General features: G+C 42.0%; 1 protein-coding gene and 1 pseudogene across 11 annotated transcripts in view; both read left to right on the top strand.

The window, feature by feature from the left end:
* The window catches only part of MTUS2 (microtubule associated scaffold protein 2), a 588550-nt gene that overhangs the window by 520763 nt on the left and 51407 nt on the right, over nt 1–16380 (top strand). For all 11 annotated transcript variants that reach the window (XR_012016248.1, XM_072795621.1, XM_072795619.1 and 8 more), the window contains one exon: nt 9131–9197. Coding sequence is in view for 10 of the 11 variants with exons in the window: in XM_072795621.1 (XP_072651722.1) it covers nt 9131–9197 (67 nt within the window). In the remaining variant the exon portion in view is untranslated. The remainder of the gene's footprint in view (nt 1–9130; nt 9198–16380) is intronic.
* LOC140616687 (U6 spliceosomal RNA) lies at nt 6937–7037 on the top strand (annotated as a pseudogene).

Below are 16380 nucleotides of genomic sequence, written 5' to 3'. Positions count from 1 at the left end.
GAAAGAAAGAAAGAAAGAAAGAAAGAAAGAAAGATTTCCTCCAAACTTTATATGAATACAAAATAAATTATTTTGAGAACTCAATTTTGAAATGTTAAAACATGTTTGATTATAGTGCAGCTTAAAGATGTCCTGAAAAGAGTCGTGGGGCAACTGAAGATACTTTTAAGAAATAGTTTCAGAGATGGGGCTAAGAAATATAAATCTGAAGATGCTTCTTTAGCATTCATTTACTGGGAGAAACCATAGAATCTTGCCTAAAGTATAAAATAAATAAAAATGGGGCAGCCCCGGTGGCGCTGCCTGCAGCCCAGGGCATGATCCTGGAGACCCGGGATGGAGTCCCACGTGGGGCTCTCTGCATAGAGCCTGCTTCTCCCTCTGCTTGTGTCTCTGCCCCTCTCTCTCTCTCTCTCTCTCTGTCGCTCATGAATAAATAAATAAAATCTTTAAAAAAATAAAAAATAAAATAAATAAAAATGTTTTAAATGAACAAGTGGTTTTTTAAAGCTGATTGTGCTTTATATATTTTCAGCTTTTCAAAAAAACCTATTCATTGACAATATTTATTGCTGGTTTACAGTATTTACAATATTTATTATAAATAAATATTGTAAATATTTATTATGGGGGCTACCAAAGAATTGTCAGAAGGGCACAATGTGCCCTGTGGATTTTACCGGTTATTTGGTGGGTTGTACTTCCATCTCACAGAGAAATTAAAAGTGAGGTAGGCAACAATAACACAGATAGAGCAATTAACACATTACTACAAGACTGAAGTATAATGAAGCAGAAGTCATGTGGTACTGGCCATACCTGTTCCTGGAATCTAGTGAAAGGAGAAATCCGTGCTGGAATCTTAGGCAAGGTTTCTTGGAAAAAATGGAACATGCACTGCACTTTGAGGAATGGGGTGGAGCACATGAGGAGCAGGAATGTAATTCTGAGCAAGGAGTGCATGAGTAAAGGTACTCTAGCCAGTTTGATGAAAGATGATAATAAACACGGGGGGAAATCCAGGCACAAGGGAGTGTGGGGAAATATTTTCCAGGCTGAAAGCCAGACCCAAGTTTTTTTTAACTTGAGTTAGAAGACATAGAAATCCATCTTGGGATTTTGAACAGAGAGGCAATCTATAGAAAGACTCATTCTATAGGTATTTTGAAAGGAAAGGTGTGGCCCAGGAAGGCCCTTGGGACATCCAGATGGATTTCAAAGTCTATTTGTTCACTCAGCTGGTCCAAAATCAAGCCAGAAGATCTGCACATCTAGAAACTCCTTCCTCTTAACCTTCCAGAGCTGATCATTCTTAGGAGCGCTGAGTTATTGAGAGAAATCAAGTAGATGTAAACTAGAGTGCCAACTTGTTTTTTAACAAGCAGAAATGTAACTTACAAGCAACAAATGATAACAAGCCTCATAAACGTGTATTTCTTTTTAGAATCAAGTCCAGCTTCATAAGAAGCTTTGATGAGAATGGGATCTGAGCCAACAAGTTATGGTCTTTAGGCATTCAGTGGCCTCAGAGCCTACATGTCCATGTTCCATCAGAACAGAAATGTACTTGAGAAGGCTACCTGATTGTCACTGGCCTTGGTGACTGCCTCTTCTAAGCTCTTTTTTGCTCCCTCTACTACTAGTTACCCTGTCTTACTGGCGTAGGTACTATCCTGTCCCTTTAGGAATTACTTTGCAATCTGCGCTCTAACCTTATATGTGTTGATTATGATCTCAAGGGCTGGTCTTATTTATCTTTTCTTTAAATTCTTTCTAGGGGTGGGGTTTGGGAGAAGACACCTCACTGTTCCTTCCAGGCATCTGGCATCTGACAATAATAAATTTGGGAAGGTGTAAGATAAAATCCAGGAAGCTCAAGATACTTCCATGGTGATACATAAATGGATTAAAAATCATGATGCTGGCTAATTTTCCCTTCTTTTGCTTACTCTGAGATCCAACATTTCCCAACATTACTTTTTTAGATTCACATTCCTTCACTTTGGGCCCCCAAAGACTGCCCTTTCTAAGTTGCTTATAGTAATTCAGATGGGGTATGGCATTGCCTTATTAAGTACAGCGTCTTAGGAAGCTAGATGTTTTGTAATCACTGATGCACAGGAAAAAGGCTAGAATTATGCACTATAAATTTAGCCTTTCTGATTTCTTTTAAAACAAGATATGGTTTTGCTCATTTTTCACACAAGTAGACACTGACATGTATTTAAGAATATTAAATGTGAATGATACTTTCCCTTGACTAGTCTATATTAAATTTTATTGCAGAGTAGAAAAGCAGATACAAAAACACAGTGCCCTGTGTTAATTATATGTGAAAGAAATAATACTTATCGAAGAAGTCAAAGCATGGCATCAGTGCTGCCTTAGAGCCATAATAACTGAAATGAAAAACAAAAGGTCAGTCCACCTCCCAAAGGAAATTTCCACAAAGCTATATTATGAATCTGGCCAATCTTCACAGTATTAATATTGAAAATGAATGCAGCGTTCACAAAACGTGGTATGAAAACAACACCGAAGACTTAAATGTTCTGTTGATGCCACCTTGTACTGGTTCACTTTGAAATATGAAAGAAAATATTTTCCTATTAAAACAAAGTTATGCCATATGAAGTTATGGAGACATGGGTGAAAAGCAGTATTATTTCTTGGAAGAACGAAAAAATCCTTAACCTCTTTGTAATTTCACGTGTATGTATATCACTTTGCATTTCAGAAATTGACAATACAAAGGATCTGGAAGTTTCTCCAAATAGTAGAATTCTCTGGTTTTCTTATTTAATTCCCTCTACAGTTCTTTTGTCTATCCTATGAAAAGGTGGTCCAGCTTGCATGGTTGATTTTTTTTTTATCTGCATTGATGCCAGGGCAGACTAAAAAGATAGGAAAAGTTAGAAATTAGTTGGGAGTCTGTGGGCTTACATGTATATATTTGTGGGTGCATGTGTGTATGTGTGTGTATGTCCCTCTTTTTAAAGAAAAATCTGGTGAGGAAGAAAGAGCTAATCAAAACACTCAGAATGCAGTGAATTTTATGAAGTTGTCATCAATCTCCTTGTCATGAGCTACAAGTCAAGAACTCCTTCCTGGTGAATCACAGACCAGAGGCAGGAACATGGCGGGGAAAAAGAGAAGGACCCATATGATAGGGTTGACACAGGTTCCCAGAAATAGCCTCTGGTGCTGTTCTGTGTCATAGTTCTCCTGGCTTTTGCCCGGGGTGCTCCCACATTCCTCCTGCTTGTTCGCCCTCAGTCTCAGGAATTGTCTGGAGCCAGCCCCACTTGTTTGAGTTCTGTCACAGTGTTTTATAATTACGTACTCACTTACTGACTCTCTGGGAGACTGTAAACTCTTAGAAGGCAGAAATATCCTGCCTGCTATGTCTGTCTGGCACATAGTAGGCACTAAGTATGTGCTGTTTTGTGTGAATTCCCCATTTCTGGATTAGTTGGGGTAAAGGCACCTCAGATTCCCCCCAACATTCAGCATTAGTAATAAGCAGAATGTTCTATTGGTTTCTGATTCAAGGAAGAGCTTAGCTGGTGGATGCCCAAGTATAGAATCACATAGGTAATGCTAACAAGGAGTGGCATTTTCACTTCCTATTACCACCAAGTTCACATGGGTAACATCAGCCACCTGAACAGATAACCTCTGTTGACCAAGCATGTTAAAATAACAGAGTGTGGCAGGCTGCCTTGGGGCTTTGACTGCCCATCCAATTACTTGAAGCCAATGGAATGATTAGCAGGTGGTATGCTTTGCCAGGTAGCTAGGAAAGATTGCAGGTAGCATTCCCCCAGAGTCTGTGAGCACCTTAGCATGAAGAGCCATATGGGAAAAGTCGCTGTAGCAGACTTGCAATGGTATGTTTAGGGCTAGAGGTAGAGGGGGAGAGTTGGATGTTTTATGGGGGTAGCTCATCTTGGATTCCATCTGTGAATACAGCGTACCAGGCTAAAGAGAACTGAGAACTCAGTGTGCGAAAGAGAGGTACGTGACCAAATAAAAGAGGTGGCTAAGAAGACACAGCTGTTAGTATGGGGCTTAGATGAATGTTCCCCAAGGGTCCATTTCAGTTAAGCCCGTCGTAGAGTAAACAGTAATTGTAGAGGAATGGCCTTTTACACTTTGCAATTTCTGGACTGTATCACTAGGATAGTTTGGATGGTTAATACTGAGTTCTATTTTTAGGCCTTTGGAGTGAAAGCAGGAGCTCGTGTGCTTGGCACCAGTCAGAAATTTTCCACTCATTCCTCTTGTAGGGAAGCACTGATCTCACACTGGGCCGTCGGAGGAGGCCTTGCTCATATTTCAGTCATCCCACCATGTCATCACACTGGACTGGCTGAGGTTGGGGAGCGAGGGGGAATAGTGCCATCACATCCTTTCACAGGGAGTCTCTGGGACGCCCTTTCTCCTGGGTGTTCAACAGAACCTGGGCCGTGCAGGATCACTGCTGGAATCTGTTGAGCCATAGTGGATGGAAGGGTAACCTTGAGGCAGGTGGAGAGGGTGGGAGGTTTATTGAGATTCACTTCTTGCCCTAAGGAAGAGAGTTCCTGCAGTCCCCTTTATTGACTCACTCCATCACACAGCATTAATACGTCATTCTGGGTTAGCTTGCAGGAAACAAAAAGTAACTTTGTTGATGCAGAAAATTCATAAATTAGAAGAGTTGATATCATTTCAAAAACAAGCACTTAAGAAGGAAGGACTGTCGCCAACCCGCAGAGGCTGACCTTAGTGAGCAGTGCTGGGCTGAGCCAGCATCTTCTGGAGGAATGTATTTGCAGGCCACAAGAAGGGGTTAGGGGATAGCTGATGGGGAAAGCTGAACAGCTACCCTAGCAGAAATTACAGCCCCAGGTAGGTTACCCTGGAAATATACTGGCATGCAACCAACAAAGCAACACCATGGAGATAGTTCCAGTGGTGGGAGGGGGTGTGAAAGCAGCCAAAGACATTTTTTATAATTGAAAAAGTAGTCAGGAGCTGACACTGCCTCTCTCAAAGTTAGATGTGAAAACTCTGTGCTCATATCCCATCTGAGGATCTGTGCAATTTGGATCTTGATGCTGTGTCTGCATAAACATGGGTAGGAGGGGGACCCTCTCAGTGTGTTAGTGCTTGGTGGTAAAGAGCATGGGCTCTGGCTTGCCATTTCCCAGCCAGTCGTGCAGGGACTGGTTGCCTAGCCATGGAGCCCCAGTCTCATCCTCCACACAGGGAAATAGAACCCAGGACCCACTGGATGGCATTAGGAGAACTAAGTGAGGTAAAGAGCTCACCCAGCACTGTGCCTAGCATAGGTGAATTGTTTGGAAAGGTTCACGTTAATATTAATGTAGTAATTAGCCAGACCTCACTAGAGTTTAGGTGTTCACCTTGATATTTACATCTTCAGGTTTGTAGCTAATCTTTGGCAGCTAATCCTTCCTTAGTATGTCACTTGATGACTCCAGCTTGAAACTGGTTGGTATTAAAGGCTATGGTTACAAAAGGTTGATGATGAGGGTGGGGTTGGGTTATCTTCCTTTAGCCTTCCCCATCACTACCTCCTAAAATGGAAAGGGTACAGGATCTATAGTCTCCCCTGTCCCTTTCCTATTTCCTCTTTCACCTCTCTTCTCTTCCCATCTGCTCCCTTTCTGCTCTTGGTTCTTTTATTCTGTCCTTGTATTTCTCCTAAAGCGAAGATGGGAGGGGTAGGCCTGGCTGTCAGTATCTGTGTTAGCTTTTTCACCAGAGTGATTCAAGTGTGAAGGTGGACCACAATCTCAACCGTTGTCTCCAGCTGAGGCCTGTCCTTACTAGAGCTCCAAGCCACTCCTTCCTGCAAGGTCTTATTCTCCTGTGGCTGCAAAGTGTAGGATGATCTATTGTAATTTGGGAGATCGCTGGCCAGGACACTTTAACATCCTCCCAGGGCTTTCCTGGTGGGGTAGTGTGGGGGGTGGCTACTGTTGGGAACTGAGGGAAGCATTGGTTCATGTTAGAAATTAGAATTGGAAAAAAAAAAAAAAAAGAAATTAGGGTTGGTTTGTTGCATTTTGTTGAATTCTGGTTGTTCACTGCTGAACCTCATCTAAGTCTTTGTATCTATCAGCACTCTCACTGTGAATACTTTAATAATGCTATCAGGGAACTGATAAATACAGTACAGTTAACCCTTGAAGAATGCAGGGATTAGGGGTATTGACTCCTGCACAGCCAAAAATCCATGTATAACTTTTGACTTCCCAAAAACTTAGCTAGTAATAACCCACTGTTGACCAGAAGCCTTACCAGGAACAGTTAATTAACACATATTTTGCTTGTTATATGTATTCTGACTCTATTCTTATAATAAACTAGGGAAAAGAAAGTATTGTTTAAAAACTCACAAGGAATGGGCACATAGGTGGTTCAGTTGGTTGAGTGTCCATCTCTTGATTTCTGCTCAGGTCAGGGTCTCAGGATCATGAGATGGAGCCCTGCCTCAGGATCCACGCTATGTGGAAAGTTAGCTTGAGGATTCTCTCCCTCTCTCTTTGCCCTTCCTACCCCCTTATACACGTGTCCATGTTCTCTCTCTCTCTTTCAATAAATAATTTTTTAATTAAAATAAATTAAAAATCACAAGGAAGAGAAAATACATGTACAGTACTGTACTGAATTTATTGGAAAAAAATTGAGTAGAAATGGACTCACGCAGTTCAAACCTGTGTTGTTTCAAGTGTCAGCTTTATTTCAGTTCTCTGGCTGTACTTAGGGACTGAGGATTAAAAACATTTCTTTTCTTTAAAGATTTTATTTTTTTAAGTAATCTCTACACCCAGCATAGGGCTCGAACTCACAACCTCAGGATCAAGAGTTGCATGCTGTACTGACTGAGCCATTTAGGCATCCCCAAAAATTATTCTTGGTAGTAGAAACAAGTTAATTTTTTCACTAGTTTATTTCAGGTATAAAGAGTATCATGGCCCCTGAGCAAGGATGACACACAAATCTGTGATGCATTCCACATTTTTTAGAAAAAAGATTATTTCAAGGTAAATACTGAAATTTACCCTCTATGGAATACCAGATTTTCTTAATTTGTAGTAACAAGTTGAATGTCAGCTGGCCACATTATGCCATGTTTAGAACAAGCATAGAAAATCCTTGTGATCTGTCTGATTAGAACTCTTTCCCTGTTAACCAGACTTCAAACTATTCTAGAATCAGGGCAGAGCCAAGAAGGTTTTTGTTTGTTTGTTTGTTTGTTTTTTAATTTGAGAGCGAGAGCATGAGTTGGGGGAGGACCAGAGGGAGAGAGACAAGCAGACTCTCCACTGAGCACAGAGCCCCACACAGGGCTTAATCCCGGGACCCCGAGATCATGACCTAAGCCAAAATCAATAGTCAGATGCTTAACCAACTGAGCCACCCAGGCACCCCAGGAATGTATTTTAAAAAGCAAAACAAAACAAAAAACAAAAACAAAAAAAATGGAACATAAGAATACGCCAGTTCTAAACACATTTAGATCCTTTATATGGAGAAGCCCTTAGGATCTATAGGATGTTATCTAGTTGCAAATTAAATGAAAGGAAAACAACAGAGTTATAATAACAACTAATATTTATACAGAACTTCTAAGTGCCAGGCACTGTTGTAACTACTTTGCATATATTAATTTTCTTAGCCCTCATTATGACCCTGTGCAGCGGGCGTGGCCTAGAGACAGCATTGCTTAGTGATTAGGAAAATATCTACTCTCAGGTGTGATTCTAGCCTTCAAATTCAAGGAAGGCAAAGATACTATGGGATGGAAGGAGTAAGCTTCATGAATAAAAGGGGGGGCCACTGTCCCTCAAAGGATATATTATTACTACATTATTCTTAAAAGAACCATGAGCTAAGAATTACTGATGCCTGTGACTATAAGAGCTCTCAGTTTATTATGCAAGTAGAGTTTTACTTAGGTAGTATGAAATTATGACATTGAATACATAGCAAATACCCTCTGGATGACTTGAGACTGTCCATCCCATCAACCCAAAGTAGTACATGTGTTACCCAGATCTATACATAGCAGGCACAAGCACAAGATTGTACCAGCTGCCTATTTTCATTTGGCACGGGTTCTTTGGAGGTGCTGAAATCAGAGTCAAAAGAGGTTAAGAAAGAACTTTCACAAGACCCTGGTGATATTCACACTAGATATCTGGTTCACATTTTAGCTTCATTCCCTTTTCGGAAATGTTTGCTCTGGGACTACATTCTGCAGAGGGAAGAGACCTTCTGTGAAGGCCTACATTTTTGGTATCTCTAATGTGAAGAGGATTTATATAGCACACCTTTCCTCGTTATAATTAGTAACAATGAAAGCATAACAAATGTCACTATTTCTGGTGACTCTGTAACCCAGATTACAAATTCAGCATGTCTTTGGTACTCCTGTTTTATGTCAGAGAAGACATATGATTTGAAAACAACTTAGCAATCATTTAATTACAGATGGTATCCTTTGTACTTTATAGCACTTCCAGTGGGACTTCTCTCTTGTTTCTTCTGGTGATGTAGACAGTGGACAAAAAACCTTGGAAACCTTAAGGTTTGGTGTTGGTCTCCTCCAGAGAAAAATGTTTCGTGTTAAGTCTTCTGCTCATTATTTGTTAGGCAGCCAACCATGTATGTACTGAAGAAAGGGTAAGTGTAAGGCACAGTTGGTAAAATAAGCATTTGCCCCTTAGGAGAAATATGGCATGGAGGTTTTCATGATCAAAAATCTCAAAATAGCAATAATGATTAACAGTGTATGATAATACATACCAGGTGTGCATGGCAGAGGCGTGCAAAGAAGTTTTGTAGGACGAGGTATACAAGAATACAATCAGAGAAAAGCACAACCATGGATAACACTATTATTACATTGCAAAATTTGTGATTTGAATGTGATACAAATGAATGAGTCATACATTGTTTTGCAATTTTTTTCTGTTTTTCTATAATGAAAAAATTACCTTCTTAAAGGCTAGACTTATAAATATTTGTTTAATATGATTCATTAACTAAACATGTGAAAGTGCTTATCTAGCATAAAACTAGGGGACTCTTGGTATCCGTTTTGTTTTTTCAGAGTGAAAGTGCCCTTGTGAAAGAAAAAGAGCTGTCAATCGAACTTGCAAACATCAGGGATGAAGTTGGTAAGTAGGGCATTGAAAATGAGGGACATAAAGAATGTCTTTTCCTGATACTTATGAATGTGTAACAAAAGCAATTATGTCTCATGTAATCAGCCAGGACAAAGCTTCCTGGACAAATGAAGTATGTTACCCTGCACAGTGGTGGGTTGTTGTAGTCTTACAGGGAGCCATAATTTTTATATCTCTGGTATTGTAAAGACAGCTTCCAAACAGTTCACAGTGGAAATAATTTGGCCTCGACTCCGCTCTTCACAGGTGGGAGCACACATATCCGGCTACGTGGTGTGCTGTGACAAGCAGCCCTCCATCTAGGTACCCCTGGGGCAGACAGAGCTCCGAAAGGAAGCAGTACAGCTTTGCTGGGTAACGTGAGGTGCTCTCTGCAGATATCCCAAGGCTTCCTGCTCCTGTATACTTTGCCATGAAACACTCTGTGATACAGAATGAGATCAGAAACATAAGCCTGGATGAATTAAACATGCTAGGGTTCATGTCGAAACTCCTAGACTTTGGTGGTATAGCTCAGTCTGAACCATCAGAGACCTTGTAGATGATAGGATGACACCCCCAGACAGGGGGTGTCCTAGAGATGGATGGGCTTTTACCTCTAGGCCAAAGATCAGACCACGTATTTTCCATGTTCCAACTTCTTGATCCCATTTGCCTCTTGAGGATCTGTTCCTCTGTTTCCCCCAGGAATTGATCAGCAAAGGTGAAATTAGCATGGCCTATCCCCTGCTGGCCTGCTCTCTTCTCTTTACAGAGAACATTTCTCCTCCATCCACTGTGGTCCCATGGGCAGCCCATCAAGTGTGGGTGTGGCTCCCTTCATGAGTGAAGGGACTTGAACAGACCCAGCCATCCTTGACAGGTGGCCCAGCACCTTTTGCTTCAGGCCAGCCATGAAACTAGGCCTTGAATCTGAAGACCAGACTTCCTGGGGCACATGTGCAGTGGCTTGCATAGTGATTTCCAAATACTGTGTCCCCTCTGCCCCCCCACCTCTATTTTTTTCCCTTCTTTAAAATTGAGGGTTGTTCTTCTCTGTGAGTTTTGCGACTTCTTTTGTCATTGAGGTGGGTCCACAGTGGGCTTCTCTCCCCTTAGGAAGACCAGGCCCTGGTGGGAAAGCAGTAAAGAACAGTTCCTCCTTCCCAGCCTCACCTGTGTGGGATCCTGGGTAGGGAGACCATCCAGCTGCAGAGGCTTCTGCCCATAGCCGTTCCCTGAGGAGGAGCCGCCGTGTGTGAGCACATATGTAGGTTTCCTGAGGGAGGCTTTCCAGGAGCAGCAATGGAAAAGTTTGTGAGAGGAGCTCACAATGGGCATGTTTCTCGAAACCCATGAGTTTTTAGATTGTTCTGAGACTTAACGGCTCTGAGCATGAGCTTTGCAGGCTAATGACGCAAGTTCAGGTAGAGCGGGTTGGCTAACCTCTCTGTCCCTCAGGTTCCCCTTCATAACAAGGAAAGTCGATTACAGAGGATAATGCTGACAAAGCAGCCTATAAAGGAGAGTCTCATAACTATTTGGTGTGTAGCACCTTGAATCCGAAAATAGAGGACAAAGGCTTCCATTGTCACCTGAATTCCTCCCCAGAGAGATGTCTGCACCCCCATGGATAAGCTTTGGATCTGGAGTGTGCACCCTGATCCAACTAGATAGGCTGTGCCCTATACAGTGCCACCTCCCTTCATCTGTTCCTGAAGCTTCTGAATGCAGCAGGAACCACACAAGGATTACACTGAGTTTTTGTATTTAAGTCTTATTCGATGTCTTCCCTAGTGCTAAGAATAGAACCAAGAATCATCTGCCAAGTGAATAAACTGTGGGGTGAAGTGGGGGGCAGGGGCAGAAGGCATTGGCAATAGCAGGGCCCGGGCCATTCCACTGAATACTCAGCCCAGTGGATGCTTTAGCAGTAAGTTCCTGAGCCTGCAGAGACTGCAGAGACTGCATCTGTGGAAGAAGATGGACCTTGCACTGTGAGGATCTACTATGAACTGTAAAGTCCACAAATTCTCCTATCTTGGCCAGCAAGGACCACCCCTGAAGGGAAAAGAGAATTAAGCTTATAAAGATGACTTTGAAATGATCATTTAGAGAGATTGGCAATCCTATCTCTTTACCAGCAGCCCTCCCTTACTTACACCCTGTCTGCAGAATTAGATGCGGGTCACTGGAGCCGGGGGCCCTGGGGGGCCATGAGGGGCAGCAGAGCAGAGGGGCGTCAGCTGGAATTTCTACATGTTGTGAATTCAGACATGGAAGAGGAAGAAGCTGCAAACAATCAGAATGGTTTAGGAGCACTTACTGCAGATCCCAGAAAGGGCTGGCCTGCGCCCCAATCTAAAAATTCCTGCTCAAGCTTTTCATTCTCAAACTCTGAATTCTATCAGTATCTCCTCCTGAGTACACATCAGTTGTTTACATCCCTGGTGGGAATAAATGCAATCAAAGGCTTTTAAGCATCTAGCCAGAAATTTGAGAACCAATGAACTACATTGAAGGAATGGGGATTTTGATTTGGGTCACGGACAAGGGAAGGGGGACACTAGGGAATTTGGGGTAGTCCTGGGAGGGTGGGGTCCCCCAGTGGAGGTCTTTGGGCAGCAGGAGAGCCTTGGGAGAGAAGCCCAGGTAGGAAGGGAAAGGGGACAAAAAGGAAAGATGCAGAGGACAAATTCCACCAGCTCTGAAATTACACCTAGAGTTGGCCTGACTCCCAGATAAAGGAAGGGAATACCCTCCTCCTTTCTTCACCTTGGCCAGTCAGCCTAGAGCTGTCTGACTCTGTGTCTGCTCCCAGCTGGTTAGATGGGCTTTCGGGAGCCAACCACAGAAACTAATCCCCTGATGTGTTTGCTGACACATTTCATATTTACAATACATTCCCAATTGTGACATGTCTCATGGAGCTACAACAGAATCTTCTAGAAGCTGTATAAACTGAATAGTACCTCGATCAGAGATTTTGACATGTGTTATCCCACACTGATGGAGAATCCTGATTATAATAGTTTTTAAGTAGAACTTGCTGGCGGTTGATTTACAAGTAAACTTTGAGACCATCCCCTAATGAGTGATGTTTTCTGACATCAGGTATGTGGGAGATTTTTCAATGGTAATGACCAAGTCTCCAATACCAGTAGTTCTGAACAACTGGCCTCAAATCCAGGGGTTCCCACAACCCCTTCCTCAGGTCCAGTCATTCATCAGAATGACAGATAGAACTCAGAAAAACACTTGACTTACGTGTATTAGAAAGGATGCAACTCAAGAACAGCCACATGTAAGACTTGCATAGCATGAGTATGGGCAGCAGGAGTATGGGAAGCAGGAGCTTCCATGTCCCCTCCAGATGTGTTACCTTGCCAGCTCCTTGAGTGATTACCAACCTGGAAGCTCTCGAGATCCTTTGTTTATAACCCAGGCTCCAGCTTCCCTTTTCCCTGGAGATCAGTGAGTGGAGCTGAAAGTTCTAAGCCTCAAGCCACCTTGTGTTTCCAGGGGCCAGCCCCATCCTGAGGGGCTCCTGTGTAGGAGCCCTAACCTTAATCACCTTATTAGCATAAGCTCAGGTGTGATTAGGACTTCTGATGGATAACAAAAGATACTCCTCTCTGGAAATTCAAAGGCTTTTAGGAGCTCTGCCAGGAACCAAGGACAAAGACCAATGTATTATTACAGCACACCTAGCCAAGGTACTAAGCAGTTGTGGAGAATGATTCATTCATTTAACAGGGTCCTAGGCGCTTTGTATATAGCAGCACAGAGTCATAATGTTTTGCAGCTGGTGCTGGTCCAGATCTTAATGACTCTGGCCTATTCACCCCATTTTAAAGATCAGTAAACTGGGACTTTGTGAAAGAGTTTGGTTAAAACTGGAACATCTACAAGAAAAACCAAGAAGGACTTTTTTCCCCCTTAATCTCAGTCCATTCATTCATTCAACAAATATTGAACACCTCATATGTATGAAGCACAGGCTAGGCAGTAACCGTGGATGGTAGGATCCTGTAATGGGGCATCCCTCTTAGTGGAGATTGACACGCATCCACCATGCAGCCACTCACCAAGCCCTGTGCCCCAGCATGTGGCTGCTGCCACTCAGAGGAAGGAGCACTTTTTTCTGATTTTCACAAAGGCATCATGTGAGTAGCTTGACCTAGTGCTATATACTGATCAGTGATAACTAGGACTTACTTGTGTCCTCCAGGAGCTTATCATCAAAGCTCCATGGAGGAGGGGCTGTCTGAGATGGACTCTGTAGGATGACTAAGATTTAGATAGATGCGTATAGGAAGGGAAAGAGCACAGTTACTGAGCACCTGTTGTCCCAGTGAATGTGCTCTGGACCAACAGGTGCCATAACCATTTTCAATCATTGCCCATTCTGCACATCTATGGAAAGAAAAAGTCTACTTCTTTCCTCTTTCCATATATCAAAAAAAAAAAAAAAACTTTCCACAATTTTCATGTAACAGTTTTAAAACATTTAATCATACTGATAAACTAGAATAAGCTACTCCTCTCCTTTGAGCACTTAGATTTTCACCATTTTTTGCTATTATTTGCAGTGTTATACAAATTACCTTTTTCCTCATGTCATTTTCTTGGGAATATATTCTCAAGGTGTGGATCAGTCATTCTGATAGAATTTCATGTTTGCTTTAAACTCATCTGTATGTGAAAGATCCTTGATATTTATCCTATAAATCAAGATAAAAGATTATGGTGGATTTTATCTCAGTGTAGCTAGGGTTGCCTTATAAAGAAAAAATTCCATCAATATTTTTCTCTCCCTTCTTCCTTCCTTCCGCCCTCTCTCTTTCTCTCTGTCTCTGTCTCTGTCTCTCTCTCTCACAGACTCATACACACATACCTGAGAAGAAACACGTAAAACTCAATTGTGTACCAGGGTGCAGTTTGGGATGGAGCATTTTGTGATCTAGGAGTGAAGTCCCTGTGAAGAAGCTAAAATTGCCATCATCTGTGTGTTATGTCATATCTCTTGTGGATGTGGAGACAAGGATCTCAGGTCATCCTTCTTGAAAGCTTCTCATCCTCAAGTCACCCTTCAGGGACGATGGCTCTTACCCTGTGTTTGGAGTTGACCTTAATTGGGTCTGTCCTTGGAAAAACCAAGCTATAGTGATTGTGGGATGAAGGGCATGTTAGAGCTCCAGGGGATCAGAATCCATCACCATATCCTGGGGAGGAGGAGCAAAGAGGCTAGAAATAGAATATTTGATTTTTTAATCACTTTTTTTGGAATTCCCAGAAAATATAGTTCTTAAAATATAAGCATCAATTTTTAGATAAGTGGTATTCTCCAAATTTGGAAGTAGAATAATGAATAATTGAAGGGTCATGCTTATATTTGTAAATGCTGAAATAGATTTATAAAATGTTCTTCCTAGACGTAGATTATTTTCTTTCAAGATTTTATGCTTCAAGTTGTTGACCACCATCACAAGGATATTTATGGTCCTCCCTCTAGCAGAGCTGTCTTATTAGGAAGCCTGAACCTTAGAAAAGTATGAATTATTTAAATATATATATATGAATTAGATGAGCTCTGCGCATAGGCAATGCATAGCCGGATTTAAACTGAGCCTTCTGGTTCACACTCCCAGGTACACTGCTGCTCTTGCAGCCAGTTCAGAAGTCCTGCAGATTTGAGATGGAACAACACTAACCCCACTGCACACGTTCTTCCAGATTCCTGTCTCCAGTCCACTCAAAGCTGTGACTATCTGATTTGGTATGAAATTCCGTCTCATCTTCAAAGTTCTCAATCACCCCAGCTGCCCTCCTTCTGGCTTTATTTACCTGCCACTGCCCCCAGCCCCTAATGCTGATGGACAAAGCTGCCTTCTGTCTCTGGCGTGTCTTCCATCACCTTCTCTTAGAGCTTCCTCTCTTGACCTTGTTACAATGTGTGTTCTAGCTGTCCCCATCCCGAGCCAGGCACAGGGCTTCTATCTTTCTGCCAGCTTCAGACTTAAGATGGACTTTGCTTTTTTCTCTCTCAAACACTTTAAAAATACTTTAACATGAAATATAGTTTTAAAACAGTAAGCAGTGCTTATAACAAAGCAATAATCTAAGTTTTTAAGATATTATACACAAAGCTAAATTATTAAATCCACATTTTGATTGAAGTTAATTTATTGAAACAAAGCAATTGAGTTCATGACAATATACTCCTCCCAGATGGTAGCTTAATCAAGGTAGATTTTTATTTCTCTCATGTAAAAGTCAGGAGAGAAGCACCTATGGGCAGGTATGGTTTTGCTCTACAAAGTCCCCAGAGGACCCAAGCTTCTTGCAGGTCACTGTTCTACTACCCCAAGACTGTGGCCATTTTCATCATGGCCCGGTGTGGCAGTTGGTGCTACTATCATCGTATCTATATTCCAGGTAGTAGGACGGAGGAAGAAGTGAACAAAGAAACAGAATGAGTCAGCTGTATTTGGGAGAAAGTTTTCAGGATTTATACTTCAGTGTATATCTCATTAGCCAGAACTAAGTTCCAAGGCAAACCTTGCCACAACAGACTGGGAAATGTGGCTTTTTTTTTCTTGGTGACCTTGGTGAATTATTTTATTACTAGGAGGAAGGGGAGAATGTATATTGGGGGCTGTTAGCAGCCTGTGCCATGGGGCCCCAATTGCCTCCATCAGTGAGATGGGGATTGAGAGCAAAGGATCTAGCAGAGTGTTTGGAGGAATAGTGGAGGCTCAGTGTGTTATAATTCCTTTATTTTTTTTTATTATTTATGATAGTCACACACAGAGAGAGAGGGAGAGAGAGAGGCAGAGACATAGGCAGAGGGAGAAGCAGGCTCCATGTACCGGGAGCCCGACGTGGGATTCGATCCCGGGTCTCCAGGATCACGCCCTGGGCCAAAGGCAGGCGCTAAACCACTGCGCCACCCAGGGATCCCTTATAATTCCTTTAAATGTCAGATTGGATTCTGTCTTCTTTCCTCTCACAGCTTTAAAAAACCTGAGTCAAAAATGCAAAACCAAACAGATATCTCAGAAAAAAAATCACTAATCTTGGGATCACAAAAATATAATGCACATTTTCCGATTTATAAAAATATATTTTCTAAGCACACCAATTAAAAGACAGTTTTGTCAGATTAGATTTTTTTTTTAAAAAGTAAAGCTCC

This window comes from Canis lupus, chromosome 24 (assembly GCF_048164855.1).
Source record: "Canis lupus baileyi chromosome 24, mCanLup2.hap1, whole genome shotgun sequence".
In the NCBI taxonomy this organism is placed as follows: domain Eukaryota; kingdom Metazoa; phylum Chordata; class Mammalia; order Carnivora; family Canidae; genus Canis; species Canis lupus.
This window is presented reverse-complemented; position numbering and strand designations above follow the sequence as displayed.